General features: G+C 36.2%; 1 protein-coding gene and 1 long non-coding RNA gene across 9 annotated transcripts in view; one reads left to right on the forward strand and one right to left on the reverse strand.

Moving 5' to 3' along the window:
* Window positions 1-7,168, forward strand: part of LOC121030626 (uncharacterized) — a 70,087-nt gene extending 62,919 nt beyond the window's left edge. For all 3 annotated transcript variants that reach the window (XR_005790331.1, XR_005790329.1, XR_005790330.1), the window contains exons 8-9: window positions 670-2,382; window positions 7,062-7,168. This is a non-coding gene — a long non-coding RNA (uncharacterized LOC121030626). The remainder of the gene's footprint in view (window positions 1-669; window positions 2,383-7,061) is intronic.
* Window positions 1-9,857, reverse strand: part of KCNH7 (potassium voltage-gated channel subfamily H member 7) — a 488,027-nt gene extending 478,170 nt beyond the window's left edge. For all 6 annotated transcript variants that reach the window (XM_040475208.1, XM_040475206.1, XM_040475207.1 and 3 more), the window contains exons 1-2: window positions 9,511-9,857; window positions 7,614-7,844 (exon numbers count right to left, since the gene is read on the reverse strand). In XM_040475208.1, coding sequence (XP_040331142.1) covers window positions 7,614-7,844; window positions 9,511-9,586 — 307 coding nt within the window. In that variant the 5' untranslated portion in view covers window positions 9,587-9,857. The remainder of the gene's footprint in view (window positions 1-7,613; window positions 7,845-9,510) is intronic.
* Window positions 9,858-21,120: the final 11,263 nt, after the last annotated feature.

The raw sequence follows: 21,120 nt of genomic DNA on the forward strand, positions 1-21,120 counted from the left end.
GCAGGTAAGCAAGAGCAGCAGTGTGGCTGTAGCAGCCTCGCCAGACCCTGCATGCACAGTCTAGTTTAGATGAGTTTGCAAACAGGAGCCAACTAAGGGCAAAATGTACCCGCAGCTCTCTCTCACTCTTCTCCAGTTCTCACCCACCAAGCACCAGCCGGGCTATCTTATCCATTTTTGAAATAAAAAAAAAAAAAAAAGTGTGAGACAATTCTACAAAACAATGGAAACCACGAAAAGGAGAGTTTGTTCACACGCAGACCTACTTTAACTGAGGAAAAGGCCCAGGGGGGTCGTCTCAGCCACCATTTGAACTGCCCACAGAAAGACTACTTTGGTTTTCTTAATTAGATATTTCATATAATTTAAAGGACTAAAAGAAAAATATGGAATGTTCTGTCATAGCAATAGGAGCCTAGCACTTGGATTTCTCTTAACCCACCTGTGTGTGACAAGTGTCAATTTCACCTTAACTGTTCAGTAATAGGACAAATTTCCTCATGATGGTGATTAATGTCTTACTGCTGTCTGATTCGATTGTTCCTCAGTAGTTCAGCACTTTTGCCAAACGCAGATAGCACAGTAAAGAGAGAGAAAATGTTCATTTGACAATCATAATTAATAATAATGACTTTTATTATTGCTAATAAACTATCTTTAGTATTTTAGATTTAACACCCTCATTACTAAGTGGCCCTGAGAGCAAGCTTCACTGTCAATTAAGAATTTTCAAAAAAACATCAAAAAATAAAACGTTATACTAGATATAAAATGCCAAAACTGTGTAACTTGTGTGGTCAATACAGTATGTCAAACACAGCAATAAATTCAAGACAGAAAAGAACAGGAGAGAATTTGGGGTTTGGCTATTACGGAGAGATTGCTGGAGAGCCATTTCGATGCGGTGCTGAGTGCCACTTGGGTAGTAACTGATACTAATTTTTGGTTAACAGCTTCTAACGTTTTATCAAATATTTCTAGCTATCTGCAGAGTTGTAGGCTATACAGATGATTTATACCTTATCTTATAAGCAAGGAAATCTAGTCACTGATGAAATTCAGGTGAAAATTCTTCTTAACATTTTAGAAAGTAAGAAAAATCGAAGTGTCACATAGTCTCCATAGCTCACGTTTCTCATGCGTCCTGATCTCAATTTGTTTCTTGCTTCCCCAGCGTCATGGTACCATTTCTTATCCTCTCTTCATTCTTTGTGTGAATGCTAATTGAGCATGTACTTCATACCATGCACTCTTCCATATATTCCGGACATGGAAATTAGTGAGATTCAATATTTTCTCCTAATGAACTTTAAACAACAGATGGTTAACTACAATAATATATAATGACATACAGCACATTCCAGGTGCTACATTGGAGTTTAGAGCCAGGTGTTGTGAAGACACAGAGAAACGTTAAGTAGTCTGGAGCAGGCAATGGGATCATCAGAAAAGACTTCACAGAGAAGTCTTTTGATCGGTCTTTGGAAGGCGGATAATGGTTTCTTTAGAGTGAGAAGCTGAGGGAAAGGCAATCTATTCATTGAGGTTTTGAACTGTTTACTACAGATGAAAGAAAACTTGTGACGGGTGAGCAAAGCCTCAGTGACATAAAAGTGCATGGCTTATTCGAGAAACTCTGAGCAGTCAAATATTATTGAAACATAAGATTTGTAACAGAAATGGACTTAGCAAGATATTCACCTAATAAATATTTATTAAGTACATATTATGGGCAAGAGACCAAGCTAGAAATAACGCTATGTATTTTATTGTATACAACACATCCAATTACCCTAACAAAGTGGATGTTATTCTCCAAGTAGGTATCAGGAAATAAATGAGGTGTAAGTAAGGGAAACTTGGTCAGACCTGTGAATCCAGCTGTTCCTCTAAACATACCCTACTAAAAACCCAAGTGAATTCAATTCTGAAAGGGACCAAGCATCCTATTAAAAAGTCTATAACTTTATCCTGAGAGTCTTAATGAGTTAAGATAGGTGTTTTAAGTCAAGGTATATCATAAGGGCATTTAGCAGCAAATATGGCAAAGTGGTTAAGGGATCAGGCATCACCACTATAAGCTGTGTGTGATTTGGCAAATTAATGTCTCAGGGTCACAGTGTTTTTTCTTATAAAATGGGGATGATGAGAGTACATATTTTATGAGATTGCTGTACTCATCATTTAATATATGAAATTTATTTAGAGTGATGCTTGGCTTCAATAAGTCATCAGCATATGGGGTTCTTGTTTCAGAAACAGCTTTCTGATGGCACTGTGAGGAAAGGATAGCAGAGGCAGGAAAACTCCAATCCTCAATATTCCAGAAGAAGAACAAAGAGGGCTTCGACTATAGCATTTGGCAGCTACGGAAAAGTAAAGGTAACACTGGGAGATATTTCAGGTGTAAATATTGAAAAAAGTTTGTGACCAACTGGTTTGGGGAGAAGAGGAAGGAAAACCCAAAACAGAAAACAACCCCAAGGCCTCTAGTTTATATGGCCAGATGAATGCTGATGTCTTAACATTTCATAGTCCAACTGCTACTTCCCTGTGAATTAATTATGCTAGGACTCTCCTGGCTGCTGAGTGCCCATAATTGATTTAGTGACTATTTATAGTGAAAAAATAAAAATAAAAACAATGTTGAAAGCCAATAGAGGCCAGAGAAGTCAGTTCCTCCCACTAAGGCTAGCCTGTCCCTATCACCCTGAACTGACCCTGTTCTCAAGTCCCTTGGGTGTGAAAATAACTGAGCAGTTATCTCTGAAGCTGGCGGACAACACGGCTTCTAAGTTTTAGGACCAGAGCTGCATAGAGGTACAGTGCTGGTAGGTGGTAAAAAGGGGACTGATGAATGTAGCCCAACTACCATTTGGGGACATTTTGTTTTCACTTGGGACAACAGTGAAATCAAGTTTTCAAATTGTGAGGAGGAATGTTTCTCGAGAATTCTTAATTTCTTAATCAATACACTGATCGTATTTAAGTTCTATACAATATCCAGGGTCCATGAGATGTCACAAACTTTAGGTATATGAAAGAAAATACATTTAAGGTTACTGTTGGGTAAAACATGAGAGTGTATAAACAGAAAGTTAAAACAAACACCAAAATAAATTCTAGGCAAGACACTCCCTGAAAATTTGTCTTATCACTTGAATTACACATACACAGAATATATTTCCATTCTTCTATAAAAGCTACCGTCTGTATCTCTACTACACAATTCGGGAATTATGAAAGCTGAATATTTTACACGTCATACAACACAGAAGACTGTGATAACATTTATTTTTGAGCTATTAAGGCTTTAACTGAACTACATTGTTTCTTTAATAAGTTAGTATTGCATATAAATGACAAAAGGAGACAGGAAATACACAAAAACAAGTTTATTTTACAGTGGGGGGATAGAGGAAGAGTGGTAATTAACCCTAAATTCTGTTCTCCATTTATATAAAAGCTTCTTCATTTCATGGTCTATACACTCTTTTTTCTTTCAAAACAACTTCACAAAAACATCTTGGGGTTTCGAAGATAGAAGGGAATGTTAGTCACTCCATAATGCAAATATCCTGAAAGCAGAAATGAACTTGTGTCCTCTTTCGCATCTCCTCCTATTGTTCCTCTAGCGCCTAAAACACTACCTTCAAGAGAGGTGGTGGCACTCAGCACACATCTTCACATTTCCTCCCAACAATGAAACACTTTCTATAAGGTCTTTCCAAATAACCCTCAGAGATGGTAGATTTAATGTTATCAAACCAAAACCTCTTTTGAGTCTAGGTGAATCAAACACTGCCTCTGGAACTTTGTCCCAACATGACTGGTGCCCTGTCTGGATCACGAAAAGACTTCCCTCAGCCTCTTCTCATCCTTTAGTTCTTTGACGGCAAGGCAAAGATAGGCACATTTCTGGCTTGTTAACGAAACTGCCATTGTACCATGTCTGAGAGCATAAAGGCAAAAAGACAGGAATGCTCCAACCTCTAAAAATGAAGCATTGTATGCCCTGTTTTCCGACTGAGTTAAGACATGCATTTATTTATTTACTTTGGAGAAACAGACTTTGATTTTCCAAATGTTTAGACTTGCTGGATAATTTAAGGTAAAAATCACATGTCTGTGTATGCCTGAAGTGGACAAGCACATCAACTGCTAGTTCTCTTTGTAGTGGAGAACTACAAAACCTGATAGCTACAGGTAGCGGAGAACTACAAAACCTACACACTCCAAACCTGATGAGCGATAAATTAAAAGAGGACCAACTTTTCTGTTTCCTTGCTATTAACATCACCTCCAAACTATGATCTAGTTAGTAACTGAAGCATTTGTTATTCCTCAATCTAAGTTTAAAAACTGTTTGTTTGTTTGTTTGTCTGTTTGTTTGTTTGTTTTTTCCTAAGTAAGCTCTACTTCCTACGCAGGGCTTGAACTCAAGACCCCAAGCCAAGAGCCGCATGCTCTACTGACTGAGCCAGCCAGGCACCCCTAAAAAGTTGTTTTAAAAGTGAATGCATTACCCTATTAAAATACATGCCCATCCTTGTATAAGCCTCGGCGTAATTATAGTTTTGTATAATTAGAGCTTTATGTCAAAAGATTTACAGCTTTATCACCTCAAGCAATATTTCACAGCTGCCAAGAATGATTTATGCAATAATGACTTAAACTGTAAAATAGAATCCTCAAAGGAAGGGCTGTCAAATATGCCTACTGCAAATAACTAGGTTTTTAAAAATTGATATTCTGGTAAACAGCAAGTTCAACGGTACCTGGTAAAATCACATAAAGTAGCATGGAAGGAAGTGTGGCTTCATGAGGGGGATCATGCAGCTGATCACACACTACATGTATGTGAACTCATGGCGTAGATCATGGGTTCAAACTGTGTAGAACACCTCTGGCCAGTTTGGAAAACAAGCGTTCAGAAGTAAAACCAAGCTTATGGTTTTGCTGCTCTAGTATGAGTGACTGGAAAAAGTGGAAACAGAATATCTCAACTTTTTGTTACTTTGCTCACTGTGCTTAGTACATTCCTATCCATATTCCTGTAAAGTGCTAAATAGAGAATAAGTAAAGGAAGCATTTACTGTATATACCTAAGAAACCAAGAAACTCCCCAAAGTAAATTAGCTCAATAATAAAGAAGTAAGGAAACTGAAAAACAAACCAATACAAAATGTTGGTGATTTTATCCCTTCCTGATTTTATAAATGTAGGGTGCCAGGCAGGTCTCTAAGGGCAAGTCTTTCAAAGCATTTGAACTTCACAAGCTCTGACTGAATTTGCAGTTGCCATGTGAATAAAACCAATGTACTTTGAAGATTCTATTCAAGCTATCTGAACTAGTCTCAAAAACACAGGTTGATTACATTGAGAGCAAATTGGGCTGTGTCTTAACAATCCAAAAATATAATAAAATTAATCTTTTTCTTTGGAAAAAGAAAAAGAAAAAGCTTGGCCCATTATCTCACATATCTCATATCAATAAAAGTAAAATAGGCAGCATTTGGCATTAGCTCTAAAGATTATCAAGTCTTTGTAAACTGACTCAAATCTGAAAATGAAGCCAACAGAATCAAAATCATCACCAAAGGTTAATATTTATATAGTTAAACAAGCTTCTAAGTAAAGATTCCTTTTTTAAAATGAGAAGGTTTTAATTCATATAACCAAGTGCATCACTCAGATGGAGATTTGCATTAGTCAATGTACCAGGAGCATCTTCGCTGTAGAAACTTTTACATTCATGTTTGTGATCCCACCTTAAGTTGCCTTTATTGGGTATTCTGAGATAACTTCATGTGCTCACATTATACAAGTTACACAAGGTTTTGAAATATCACCATTCCGCGTGCCATATAATAAATAACAACTTTCATTTCAAAATACTTTCTGAAAAATATAGTGAGTATCTAAGTGATCCTGACAGTCCAGATTCATTTTATACTTAAATTCTTCAAGTTTAAAAAAAAAATACTGAAATATCCCAGAAAACATAATGATCAAATGTGGACCAGCATGCCCTGCATAATCACAATATAGATTGTGTCAATATCATGATAAATATTCAGATGGGGAAAAATGTCAGACAATTAAATTACTCCAAAAGCCCAAATTGTTGGCATCAGCTACACACACAAAAAAGATGGGTTGCATTTGGATAGTGAGAGCCTTAGTCCAAGAAATGCTTTCAAGACAACAGAGCAATTAGGCTATTTCTAGCATGCCAACACTACTGATTGAAAAGGGGGGGGGGGGAGGGATGAGAAGTTTAAAAGCAATTTCTATGTTGGTTGATAATCATATAATTGTTTTCATTGCAGATTGATCCAAATTTATACAAACCTGTTTTTCTAATCATAGTTTGTCACATATACTCACATAAGTTGATGTTAAGGAAAAACCAGTAATTAAGAACTACATTTTCTATCATAAAATATTTAACTGTAAGAAAATAAGAGGAAGGGTTAAACCTTTTCCCTGCTAGAATTTCTGCTGTGTATTTCATCAAATGATGAATCATTATATGATATAGGTTATAACAGATCATTTTCTCATTTGTAAAACTTAAGAGTTACCTAAAAATCTGACTATATACCCGTCTGCCTCAATGATTTCTGCCAATGGAAAAAAAATGGTAATGCAATATCAACAATACCAACCACAGCATGCATTTTAAGTGATTTACATTTAAGCACTAAATTGTCAAATATCACTGTGTATATTTGAGAATGTATATTCTTTTAAATGGGTATATATGAATATTCATACATGTGAGTTCATATGCTATATATGGTATGTTTAATGAATGCATGTCTATTAAATGGACATTTGGGAGGAACTATTATAGGTCTATTATATTATACTCCCATAGCAAGCCTGAAAGAAGGAGGGGTGCCCTTGAAGTTGAGGTATGACCTTAAGTTTGAGATGCCAGTTTTGTTGCAGCTATAAAAATGATTACTGACAACTCCACAGTATCATAGCTCCCTTTGCCCATTTCTTATTTTAGGACAAATCTTTAACAGCCTTTATTATTTGAATATACATAGGTGTACTGGACCAATTCTTCACGTTCTTACATATCACCTTAATGTTACATGAAAAGGAGCAAAAGAAACAAGGGGTGTTGACTATCAAATAAAGCTGAAGAGCCAAGAAACATTTATAACTGCAGTAGTTTTACTTGAAGATACATAGTTTTCTATAAGATGTTGCTTTGTGAAATATTTTCAGGTTCAAGCAAATAAAATTCTGTATGTGTCTCCTTGGAAACATGTATCAACACAATCAGTAAATTATTGGCCTTTATATTATTCCCTAGAAAGGGGAGAGAGTAAGACTGATTTGTGGTACTTTGTCCTAGTGATAGTAAGTCATTGCACTTTTGAAGAGTACAGAGTACCCTTACTCAAAGAAGAAATTGTCCTTACTAGTCCACTAGTGAAAGCATCCAGATTTCCTGAATCCTAAAATGCTAGAAGCAAAAGATATCTACAACTGAATATTTGGAGCTTCTCTGCATATGAACTTTCAATAATCAGTTGTCAAAATTTCATTTCACTGCAATCAAGTAAAAATAATTCTAAATAGATGAACTTTACCATTTTTGTGATAGTAGGTGACCTCCACTTTCCTCTCCTCTGACCCCAGCAATGCCTGGGCAATTTGGGCAATATCATGTCTCTTGGTCTCAGGCCCATGGAGAAAGTCACAGGTGCACGGCTTTTGCATGACATCTGGCCTGGAGAAACCAGTCATCTCACAGAACCCATCGTTGCAGTAGATGATGGCACAGTTTTGCACTCTGGCATTTGCAATGATAAATTTTTTATCTGCAATAAGAAGATAGTGAGACATCTTTTAAAAAGCTTCCACAAGATTTCCATAAACACTGGAGCAAATTGTTGCATAACAGGAGATCTGAAAAGCAGGTGCTTCCCAAATTTCTAACTGCCCAGGGTTTTAAAAGAAAAAAAAAATCCTAAATGTGAAATTAACAGTCCCAAGTAGTTTTAACAAAAAGTATTAAGGAACTACTCTTCAAATTTCAAGAATGTAATTTCTCAAATAGTCTAGTTCTCAAGCCTTGTAACTCCCGGGGGTCCTAATGCACACTCAACAAGCAGCTGGCCCATTGATTATTTCCAGAATACCATTTAATTGTAAGATAAATATTTTCAAAGCCCAAACAATGAAACACCTTGTAACTGTCAGATTTCTCACCTCAGCTTTGGCCCTGAAGAGTACAACTTTCTCAAAGTAGTTATTATTTTTTGGATTTGTCTTTTCTCTATCCCTCTAAGGCATGCTACACACTCATCATGTTAAAAAAAAAAAAACGTGAAACTATTAGCAATAAAACTATTTTGTGTTAATAGTTTAATAATTTGAAGAGTCACCTTTCATAATATATATTTCTAGGAGATAAAAAAAAATTACACATACACAGTAAATGTCACATTAGCACCTTTTCACTTTTACTTGGGGAGAGCCTTGAAATTGTGTGCAGTAGTAGGGATTTCAATACAAAGGGCTCATTAAGTTTCAATCATAAATTGTATTTACTATTTCCAGGTAAGATGGGAACAGGATATACTAGTATATTTTGTACACAAGGTACTATATCCTCATGTCACTAAATGCAGTGCCAATACCTGCAAAATGTATAACATAATTGTGTGCTAATGTAGTTTTAAGGAAATGTGGAATATGAATTAACAAGCATAGGATTTAAAATTAATATGTTTATATAACAATAATTCATTCCTTACAGATAGTCCACAGGAGAATGTTAAATGTATCTGCATTCAGTTGTGGGATTTACTTATTACATTTCAAGTTTCACATTTCGTAACGGAAATTTAAGGAAATGATAAAGGGGCATAAATGTTGTTTTGAATAATCAACCGTTTGCATTGGGAACCAGCACGGATCAGATATTGCTTTTCCCAAATTATCCTTCTTGGGATATATTTGCGTTGATTCAATGCAAAGTTTAGCTTCTATAAACTAAAAGCAAGCAAGCATCCCTGTCATACCACAGCTTAGCAATTTAACCCAGGTAAAATATAGTTTGCATAGCCGTTTACATCGCTGCTACCATTTACATTTTCTGGTTCCAGTGGTATGCTCTGCTCTACTCCTGACTTTCAAAAAGTCTACAATTAAACAGCCTCAAAATGTAAACCCATGTTATACTAGTACGTTCCCTTTAAGATAGTAGAAGAGTAGGACATTAAGTAGCAAGGCAGATAATGGAGCAGTGGGAGAGGAGGATCAAATTGCCTCCTACAATGGAGACCATAATCTAAAATGTAAATCAGAATTAATATCTGGGGGAGAACACTCCCGGTGCCATTCGAACCTCCTGGCTCGGTTTCACAGCCTGTTAACTTGAAAGAGCCCGGAGTTGCCGGCTCCTCAGCCTGAACGCGGCGAACGCCAAGTGCACCGTCAAAGCAGAAAGCGAGGGAGAGATAAGAGAACAAATGAACTTACTTTGCCCTTCAAATTTCCGTATGATGGTCCCCAAAAATGTGTTTTGTGGTGCCACATGCCCCCTGCGAACAGGCATGTTGACCCCGGTCCTCCGAGGAGCGCTCCCCCCGAGCTCTGGAGTTCTCCCGGGATCTCTCCTCGGCTAGAGCCCAGGCCAGCGCGCGAGCCGCTCTTTGTGGCAGAGCATCCTCTTTTGAAACCAGAAATCTCTTCCCATTAGCACCACTTCTAGACACCCGCTTTCCCTAGCGGAGTCCAATCCATCCCCTTCACCTTCCGGAGGGGGCCTCGCACCGGACTGCCGCGGGTGAGAGGGTTTGGGGGTGGGGAGAGGGAAGGAGGCGGGGTGAGGGGGGTGGCGGGGGAGGGAGGGAGGGAGGGAGCGGTGGGGGTGGGGTGGGGTGGGAGGGGGGCGGGGAGTCACAAGGGCAATCGATCTGTTTCTCTTCTCCCAAACAGCGCCAATTTCCCAGTGCAAATGGGCTTAACCTGGCGGTTGCCCAGAGCTGTGAGGATGGCTGGGGGGGGGGGGGGGGGGGGGGGAGGAGGGGGATGGAAGACTCGTGCGGCTTTTGCAGGAAGACGAGAAAGAAAAGGAGGCTGGGGGGTTGGGGGGAGTTGACGTTTCTATCCCCGCCCTCTCCCCTACACACACACACACACACACACACACACACACACACCCTTTATCCCGAGAGCTTGGGCGCCGCCACAGCTCGGATTACTCAAGCGTGCTTTAGCGGAAGCCAGCCAAGAAATCTCCAAAACTCAGTGACAAACAGCTACTCTGGGAAGGTGATCTCCACGGCCACCAGCCACAGGGCTCCATCCCTGAGCTCCTCACGCCGCAGTAGCTAAAACACCCTTAGCTGCAAAGAAAAGACAGGTGTGAAAACAGTCCCTCAGTGAGGACTATTTCTAAGCTCTGGTGGCGTTCAGGAGTTTGAAGACTGAGGATGAGCCACTTAAGGGTTCAGGTTTAGTTCGGATCCCCAGGACTCCGCGGAGGTGGGTGCTGAAGCCCTAGCTGAATTGGCACTCCTGTCCCTGCCTTGAGCTGAGCCGAGTCTCCCAAAGACTAAAGGCTGCTGGTACCGCCGCTGAGCATGCCCGGTTTCACTGCTTGAACCCGTGAGGAGTTGCAACGTTGGGGGCTGATTGGGACTCTTGGTGCTAGAGGCTGGAAGAAAGATGGGAAGGCCAAAGACTAGCAACTGGTACAAAACAAGGGAAGTGTTTGAAATGGGCGAGGCTGTGCTCCAGGGGAAAGGAACAAAAGGTGGGTGGGGCAAAGAGTTACCAGCCTTGGTGTGACCTCCAATGCTACTCATCTCCTGAACACACTAGGCACACCATTCTACTCTCTTCCACTATTTCTAAGAAATTATCTCATTTAGGATGGGAAAGGGTTCAAGGAGCAGAATAGAGTCCTCTTCGTTCTTGCTCTAGAGCCTGCCAAGGCGGGAATCTCCTGCTACATATACACATCTTTCTAAACAGACCTCCTGGAGACTTAGGAAATCAAATGTGACAAGTCATGCCAGGGGACGGTATTTTCTAAGTTGTTTTTCTAGTTTTTCTCGTTTCTTTTCCCTTCATTTATGTTATCTCCTCCTTTAACCTAATAGTCAGCCTCTATCCACGCCCCTTTCTCTAAATGGAATTTGCCAAGCTACAACCTACAAAACTACCACAACACAGACGGACAAACCTCTTGTTTCCAGCTGGTGACAAAAGTCCTAAGTCCTCTATCGAAACATGTAGCTGTTTAATAGTGTTGGGGGTTCTTGCAACTCATTAGCCTGATTTGCCTGTGCCTTGAATCAGTCAGGTTCAGATTTTCTCAGTTACAAACTAAAATCTAAAGTAAAAACAATGAGACTGGAACAGAGAAGGGCCAAGAGGGAGGTTTAGATTAGGAAAGTGAAAAAGTGGACTACAATAAATAATGAGGAAATAAACATATTGACTTTAACTTTATGTTGCAGAAAATACAAGCCAAGAAAAAAAGAAACCCTCCCAAATAACCCCCCAAAACCTAAGCAATTCTTCCCCTTTCATGTCAGAGTAATGAAAATGAATTAGAAATGCAAGACATTGCCTGGGAATGTTGAATTTTCAGGTTAATTAGCTTTACTTAAAAAAAGAAACAATCTATGACAACCCTTAGGCTCTTATGGTAGCTTGAGCTTTTCTGAATCTGTACAGTTCCCTCTCTCGGAGCATAAAAAGACACGCTCCTCCAATGTACAGCTTTATTTTCTCCCCTTCTGCAGTATAAAGTAGATCACTCTATCATTCTATTCCCTAGCTGCAGCTGGGCTCATGAAACGTCGGAGTTCCTCTCCCAGGTGTTAAACGTGTGGAGCTATCCGTGGTGCTGACTCTGACTCTGCCGTTAGTAACTGCTCTCCGCCTACATCCAGCCCCAGACAATAGAACTGCAAACTCGGCAAGTGGGCCCGAATATATCCACATACACATGTCCTCACTAGATACCCACAGAAACGGTGCTATTTGCACCCCCATCTTATTTTTCTACTTATCTTGTTAGCTAAATCCAAGCTCAAATGCATTCTCCCCAAAATGCACCAAGAACTCCACAGAAAACAGAAAAACTTAACATTGTGCAGATTGTAATTAAGGTTTCATGTACACTATAAAGGCATAACAGTAGGTTATGGCAAGGCAAGGTCGTATGGCAAACTATTTCTTTTTCAAATCACAAGGAAAGTCAGTGAATGAATATTGCTGTAAAGGGAAACAGGCATTTCCAAATGCAGTTTGAAACAGATTTATCTGCCATATGACAAGATGTATTGACATGCAAAAGGTAACAGTGCAAACTGTTTCTAGTATGAGTTTGATACTTTCACAGATTATTGAGTCTCAAAGTCCTTGAATTCTTCTTTCAGTGTGGAAGAGTGGCTTCTTTTAAGGGTGGAAGAGTGGCTTCTTCAAGAGAAAAAATGGCTTTTTGCTCCCTGGTATATTATTTCTTTCTCTATAAATTTCAGAGTAGTCTCTGTTTGATTGTTCTGAGTAATTAAACACATGATGGTTGAAGTTCCATTGTCTGTGTTCATATTAGCAATCTCTGTGGCTTCACATTTTTCCCAACCTCATTTAGCTGTAAGATTAGTTCTATTAAGGATTCAGTGTAAGATCATAGGACATTCTATAACCTATGTATTGTAATTGATTGATCTGAGCAGAAGATTAAAGGCATCCTGTTTCTAAATTACCCCAGTAATCGTGTTCATGCATTATACATTGGTACAGTGGAGACAAGTACATCAATCTATATTCAGCCAATAATAGAATCAAACCAGAGGATGGTAATCATGGCTGCTTGCTGGCTGGAAAATTACCCCTCCCCTCATCCCCATGATCTACAAAAGCACATTTTAGATACTGTGTTGAGGACAGATTTTATAAGTTGTTCAGTATTTGGGGCCTTTTTTTTTTTTTTTTGGAAGTCCAAATATTGAATAAAGTACATAAATTAAATGTTGAAATCCTATCAAGTGTACACTTTAATACTCAAAATGATCTGCTTATGGGCAAAGATACAGTTTATTTATTTATTTTGAGAGAGACACAGCAAGTGGGGGTGGCACAGAGAGAGCAGAAGAGAAAGAATCCCAAGCATAAAGCCTGACATGGGGCTTGACTCCACAAACTATGAGATCATGACTTGAGCTAAGACCAAGAGTCAGATGCTCGACCAACTGAGCTACCCAGGTGCCCCAGATTCAGATATATTCTTAAAACTACTTAATTGTCCCTGTTACTTTAAAATTAAGTAGTTTAGTATTCATAGTGTGTTAGAAACTTTTTAACAATGTTTACTACATAGTAAGTACTCATAAATTTCATACACACAAAATTCTGTATACAGGCCCACAGAATTAATGGAGCCCTGCTTAAAAACCTTACATTTGAAATTATTTAAGTATCATACTTCAGTGCTTGAATCTTTAAGGAAATAGTAGCATCCATTGTGGGCTATTTAAGCGGTATTCTTATACTGACAAAGAATAAAAACTTTTTGAGATCAGATAAGCAATGTAGTTTGTTTCATATTTTTTGAATTATGTAGAATATAAATCAATGAAATTAAAGTGAAGTCTTCTCAATTGGGTAAAACTAGTTAAATAATGTCATGGCCACAATGTAGCATTATAAAGGTTATTTTAATGTGGCCTTCTATGGGGGTCCTGGGTATTATCCTAGTAAGTGGGTCACATTTAACCTAAGAAACTTCGGACTTTACAGTTACAAGTTAGGCAAATTTTGGCTTGTATTATTATACATAGCTCTAGAATATCATAAGAGGCAGAAATTTGGAGGTCATTAAAACAATATATCTGTGCAGCATGGAGTAGTGTAAAAAGCAGAAAAAAAACTGGATTTGAACTTGAAATTGCCATCACAGCAGGAACCAATAAAAGTAGTTAAGCTCTGTTGTTCAAAATCAGTATAACAATCCTTAAATTCCCCCTTTTTTGGTAAAGAATAACTAGGAGAGTGGACTTCGAGTGTTTAGTGCAAACTCTAGCAGTTAGTGAACATTTAAATAACAGCTATCCTACAATCTAAGCACCATATTTTTTAAAATTAGTAAATTAATAATATTAACATTAACATATAGGATTTAACTACTTTAGACTAAGGTGGTACTAGTGCCGTGTGTTTGGGGCATGAAAATTAAGGTAGAGAAAGGAGTAGGTAAATCATATTTGTACTCATTAGTTTCAGTGATTTGGACTAATACTAGTGGCTGTTTCTAATACATTAACATAAGCATGTCTGGTTAGAAAATTGAACATTCCTTCAGAAAATTTAGATGCTTTCCTGATAATATACTTTATATGTCAGTTTTAATCCAAATGGTTATTACTTTACCTGGGGTACTTTTGTAATAACAAACTTCACATTATAGTTTTTATGCAAATGATTAATATTTGCCTCATCTCATTGAGTATATGTAAATCTTACTGAAAGACTAAAGCTTTTTCTATGAGCAATAACATGTTAGCAGACGCTTTCTTAAAATATGCCACCTATTCCTGCAGAAGATAATCTGTTCATACGTGAATAGTTAATACATTCATCAGTAATTGACATATGAAAATAATGACCTAACAGCTCTAATAATTTATGAAATCTAAGTTCATTAAAAAATTATATAGACATTCTAGGTGAAGATTTGATTAAGTGCATTTATAAGGTTGTTCTAGAAGATAATTTCTTGGGCACCTAGGTGGCTCAGTTGGTTAAGCATCCAACATTTGATTTCAGTTCAAGTCATGATCTTTTGGTTTGTGAGTTTAAACCCCATATCAGGCTCCATGCTGATAGTGTGGAGCCTGCTTGGGATTCACTCTCTCCCTGTCTCTCTGCCCCCCCTCCCCCCCCATGTCCCTCTCTCTCTCTCTTTCTCTCTCTCGTTCCCCCTCTCTCTCTCTCAAAAATTAATGGATAAGCTTACAAAAATAGAAGATAATTTCTTTAATGAATTTATAAGTAATCTATCACATTGGACCAAAAATGAATCAGTTGTTACAAATTATAGCTTTTTTGAAGACCAAGGTAGTGAATGAAATGTATGTTATATCAGTAGACCTTAAAATTGTCCTTAGTTAATAAATGCACTCTTATCATTATCCAGATTAATTATGTGTTGTATTCATTAAATCTAAATCGCTGGTCTTTGTACATTGTAAAAATACACAGTTTTCCCTAGAAATACACTAAATTGCATTGCTTCTTTTCTGGAAGACATTCTCTTTAGTTATTTAAAAAAAAAAGTCTTTATATATTTGAACAGATTTATTGCACTATAAAAGCTCTAAACTTTTAACCAATCTGTATACCAGGAACCAGCTTTGTCCTAAACAAATAATTTGAAAGCTACCATCTGAGCTTCCAGATCTCTTCATAATGGAGTAATGAGATCAGAAATTAACTTCTTACTTTTAACAACTAGATAATGGACAAAATATAGAAAACAACAGTGTTCAGATATTGGACAACAAGGAACACAAGAGACTGTATCCTGAAAGAAGGACAAAAATGAGGTAAGCCCTATGATTGCCGCAGCTTACCAGCTAAATAGAATTTCCAGACCATTGTATGCAGAGTGGGAAACCACGCAGAGCTCAATGGACTGAATGAGAAGACAAAGTTTAGAGTTCAGGGAAGTCAAGGCAGCTTGAATTTACAGAACAGAATCATGGAGAGAAGGAAGTAACACAGAAAGAGAGGTTCAGATATCTTCATAGATGTCAACTCAAGTCTTGTCTAATTTTCACAAGTGTGTGAAGAAACTACCCAAGACTAGAGGGAAAAACTAAGGAAAACATTTGGCTTAACAATTACCAAAGCTTACACAGGACTGGAAATAGTTGCTTATGTCATCATCTGAAGTGAAAAACCTACTAATGTATGGAAAGAACACTGGTGAGACTCTTCAGAAAGTTACTACATTAATAGGTGAAATGAAAGCATAAGTAGAGATTGATCTATCAAGCTCAAAAGCAAGTCTCAAAATAATTATAATGATATGTTAATTATGTTTCAGAACAAAGGCCAGCTATATTTAAAGGAATATACAACAAAATCCAGCACATAAGACACAAAATGAATAATGTCCAGCATCCAGTCACACATTATCAGGCATCCCCCTCAAAACAAGGCGGTGGGGGAAGAAAAATCAATCGAGAAATAACCAGAAGGATATGGATGACTGAATTAGCAATAAGGCCATTACACAGTTATTATAAATATACTACCTGTGTCCAAACTCTGGAAGAAAATGAAGCTGATGAAGGAAGAAATGGAAGACATAAAAAAGATCCAAATCAAACTATAGACATGTAAATATAACAACTAAAATTAAATATATATAAATACTGGGCAACATTAAGAAGTCGTAAGAAATGCCTAGCAAGCTACCACAGTCACAAAAGGCAATTCCTTTCTTTGCAGTAAATTATATATATTTTTATATATTATTTATATTATATATATATATATATATATATATACACTTTATGTATACATGTATGTATGTGTGTGTGTATATATACATATACATATATATATTTCTATGTATCTGTCTACCTATCTATCATCTGTTTTCTTGGTAGAACCCTTGGCTGATTACAGTATAGAAGAAATTACAAGTAAAATTGGAAGGCAATTTTAATTGATTGAAAAAAATTACATGTCAAAATTTGTGAGATGCAACTAAGGCAAGACTGGAAGGGAAATTCACAGAATTAATTGCTAAGCTTTTAGAAAAGAAGTGTATCAAATCAATAATCTAAGCCTTCACTTAGAAAACTGAAAATAAACAAAAAGACACCAAAACTAAAAACCTACAAATTGTGCATAAGAAGGAAAATAATAAAGAGGAAAATAATAAAACAGCAGAAAACTGTAGATAAAATCAATGAAAACAATAACTGGTTCATTGAAAAGATCAATAAAATTGGTAAACTTCTAGCCAGATGGACCAGGAAAAAAAAAGAAGAAGAAAAAGGACACAAACTACCAGTATCAGGAATAAAAAAAGAATAAATACTTCAAATCTTATAGACATATAAAAAATACAATTCTGTACAACTACACATTTGTCAAACTGTATGAAATACACATAAATTTGAATGGTATAAGTTAAGAAAATCCATTCAAAAAGAAATTGATAACCTGAATAGTTCAATAATGATTTTTTAAAAAGTTAAATTTGCAGTTAAAACTTTCCTAAAAAGAAAATTCCAGTTCCAGTGGCTTCATTGGTGAATTCTACCAAACATTTATGGGAAGCATAATACCAACAGTAAAGAAACTTTTACAGAAACGAGAAGAGGATAAATTCCCAAATCATGAGGAGAGAAATCATATACTGCAACCACATAAAGAAATTAGAAGAGATCTCAGAGCATTCTCCTTATGAACATAGATGTGAACCTTCCTCACCTAAATTTTAGAAAACAGAAGCAGTTTCTCTGAAGAATTTAAGTTGGTTTGATATTTAAAAATCAGTGCAATTCACAATATTGACATAAAAAGAAAAATGAGATCTTGTAACAGATGCAGAAAAAAGAAACTGAAAATAATAAATTTCAACTTATTAAAAAAAAAAACTCTCTAATTAAGTTAGGAATACCAGAAAATTTCCTTAACATGAAAAAAGTCATCTCCAAAAGCCTCTTTCAGGGGCACCTGGGTGGCTCAGTTGAGCAACTGACTCTTGATTTCTGCTCAGGTCATAATCCCAAGTCATGGGATGGAGCCCAAGGTTAGGCTCCGCTCCCCTGCTTGTGCTGTCAAAAATACATACATACATACATACCTCTTTCAAATATCGTATCTAATGGTGACAAGCTAAATTATTTTCCTCCTAAGATCAGGAACAAGAAAAAATGTTCACTCACAGCTTTTATTCAACATTCCATTAAAGATTGTGGCCACTGCGAAAAGGCATACAAAGTAAGTAAAAAGTATACAGACTGAAAAGGAAAAAGTAAAATGATCTTTATTCACAGACTAATTGATTATTTCAGCAGAAAATCCTAATGAACTCACAATAAACTTTAGAAGTAATAATTGGGTTTATCAAGTTTATAATATACATGAAGAAATTTAAAAATCAGTTGCATGCTTTATATACTGGCAATGAATATTTGGAAATTCAAGTTAAAATACAAGACAGTTTAAAATAGTCTAGAGATTATAGTATACACATAAGGATATATTTAAAAATTATAAATAAAACTTATCCACCAAAAATTACTAAATATTGTTGAAAAAATTAAAGGAGGCATAAATAAATGGAAAGATATACTATGTTCATAGATCAAAATATTTAATATTGTTCAAATGTCAATTCTTCTTAAATTGAGCTATAGATTCAATAAAATCATAATAAATTTTAAGAGTTTTATAGATACTAATAAGCCAATTCTAAAATGTATATGAAGCCCCTAGCACCCAAAATAGCCAAAATAATTTCAAAAGTGAGGAACTAAGTGGGAGGACTTACATTATCTGATTTCAATGCTCACTTCAATGCTACATTAATAAAGACAATGTGGTATTGTGTAAAAATAGATACATAGATCAACAGAACCAACAGGAGAGTTCAGAAATAGACCCAAATATATATGACTATCAGATTTTCAACAAATGAGCCTAGATAGTTCAATAGAGAAAGGGTAGTCTTTTCAGTAATTGGCAGTAAACAATTAAGCCATATGAAAAAAAAAAAAAAAAACGACCCTTATGTCACACTATATACACAAATTAACTAAAAATAGAGCCTATATCTATATATGAAAGTTAATTCTATAAAATTTCTAAAAAAAAACAGTAAAAAAAAATCTTAATGATTCTGACTGAGGTGAAGATTTCTTAAAGAGAACACACAGAAACAAAACCCATATTATAAAGGAAAAAAAAAATGATAAGTTGGAATTCAATGAAATTAAAATACTTGCTCTGTTAAGAAAATAAAAAGCTAGCCAAATATTGGGGAAAAGTATAATGCATATATCCAATAAAGTACCTGTATCTGGAATATTTAAAGCTTTTTTGAAGTGAAATAATAAGACAAACATCAGTAAATATGGGTAGTGTATTTGAGCAAACACTATGCTAAAGAAGATATAATGATGTCAGTGAGCACTTTAAAATGTGTCCAATATTATTAATCATTAGCAAAACAAATATAAAAGCCAAAATTAATTTCCACTCCATTCCCAACAGAATGGCTAAAATTTAAAAAGAAACGTTTGACAATGCCAAGTTTTGATGAAGATGTGGAACAGGTAAAACTCTCATACATTGCTGGTAGCAATAAAGCATGATGTAGCCACTACTGAAATAAGTTTCCTATTAAAGTTACAAAGTTTCTTATAAAGACTTTCATATATACATTGGGGCACCTGGGTGGCTTAGTCAGTTGAGCCTCCGACTTCGGCTCAGGTCATGATCTCATGGTCTGTGGGTTCAATCAGGCTCTGTGCTGACAGCTCAGAGCCTGGAGCCTGCTTCGGATTCTGTGTCTCCCTCTCTCTCTGACCCTCCCCCACTCATGCTCTGTCTCTCTCTGTCTCAAAAATAAATAAAAACATTAAAAAAATTTTTAAATAAATAAATAAAGACTTTCATATAAAATTAAGCATATATTCTACCATATGATCCAACATAAGTCCAAACGGAGTCTTGTATATGTGTTCATAGCAGCTTTATTCATAATAGCCCCAAATGTCCAAACAATGTGAATGGATGAAAGAATTGTGGTTTATTCATACAACTGAATACCTCTTAAGAACAAAGTGAAAGAATCTACACTGATACATTCAAGAATATGCATGAATCTCTAAAGCATTCAGCTAAATGAAAGAAGCCAGTCATAAAAGTATATCAACTATGTTATTCCATTTAAACAAAATTCCTCTTAAAAAAGCAGAACTGTATTAACAGAGAAGTGGTTGTGTGGAGAGTGAGGAAGAGGATTGAATACAGAAGGCCCAGACGGAAATTTGGGAGATGAGGGAAGCATGTTTTATCAGGATTGTGGTGTTTATATTTATCTAATTGCAGAAATGAAAATGAAAATAGAAGACATTCCAGCTTCATAGCCATAAAATATTATCTTGTAAATAAAATATATTTTATCCATACCTAATATAATATGTAGTATACAGACCCAATTATATGCTGAATGAATGCTTAGTCTGAAGATTGTGTAACAAATTTAGCAAATAATTCACAGTGTATACTCGATATATTGTTACTAACAATGAGTCATTCATCCATACGCTGAGAAGAAAACAGCAAATTCCCACTGAAAAGAAATAATGAAAAGTATAATAGTTACAGACTATTAATTAACCATTAAATCAACATATAGTCTCTTTGATAAAGGCAAAAAGCACGCAGATCTAATTATTACCATTTAATAATGTATTATGTCAAAGAGACACATTGATCAATGGAACAGAACAGAGAGCCCAGAAATAAACTCATACTTATGGTCAATTAATCTATGACAAAGAAGGTAAGAATATACAAGGGGAAAAGACAGTCTCTTCAACACAGTCTCTTCAACAAATGGTGCTGGGAAAACTGGAGAGCTACATGCAAATGAATGAAACTGGACTACTTTCTAACACCACACACAAAAACAAACTCAAAATGGGTTACAGACCTAAATATGAGACCTGAAATCATAAAAATTCGAGAAGAAAACATAGGCAGTAATTTCTTTGATATTGTCCATAGAAATATTGTTCCTCAGGCAAGGAAAACAAAGACAAAATTAAACTATTGGGACTACACCAAAATAAAAAGGTTTTGCAGTGAAGGAAATCATCAACAAAACAACTAGGCAATTTATTGAATAGAAGATATTTGCAAATAATGTATCCCTTTGACTTGTCAGAATGGCTAAAATAAAAAGACAAGAAATAACAAGCGTTGGTGAGGATGTGGAGAAAAAGGAACCCCTGTGTACTGTTGGAAGAAATGTAAATAGGTGCAGCAAATGTGAAAAACACTATGGAGCTTCCTCAAAAACTTAAAAATAGATTTACCATA

This window comes from Herpailurus yagouaroundi, unplaced genomic scaffold, assembly GCF_014898765.1.
Source record: "Herpailurus yagouaroundi ecotype Mexico unplaced genomic scaffold, PumYag 140, whole genome shotgun sequence".
Taxonomy (NCBI): Eukaryota; Metazoa; Chordata; class Mammalia; order Carnivora; family Felidae; genus Herpailurus; species Herpailurus yagouaroundi.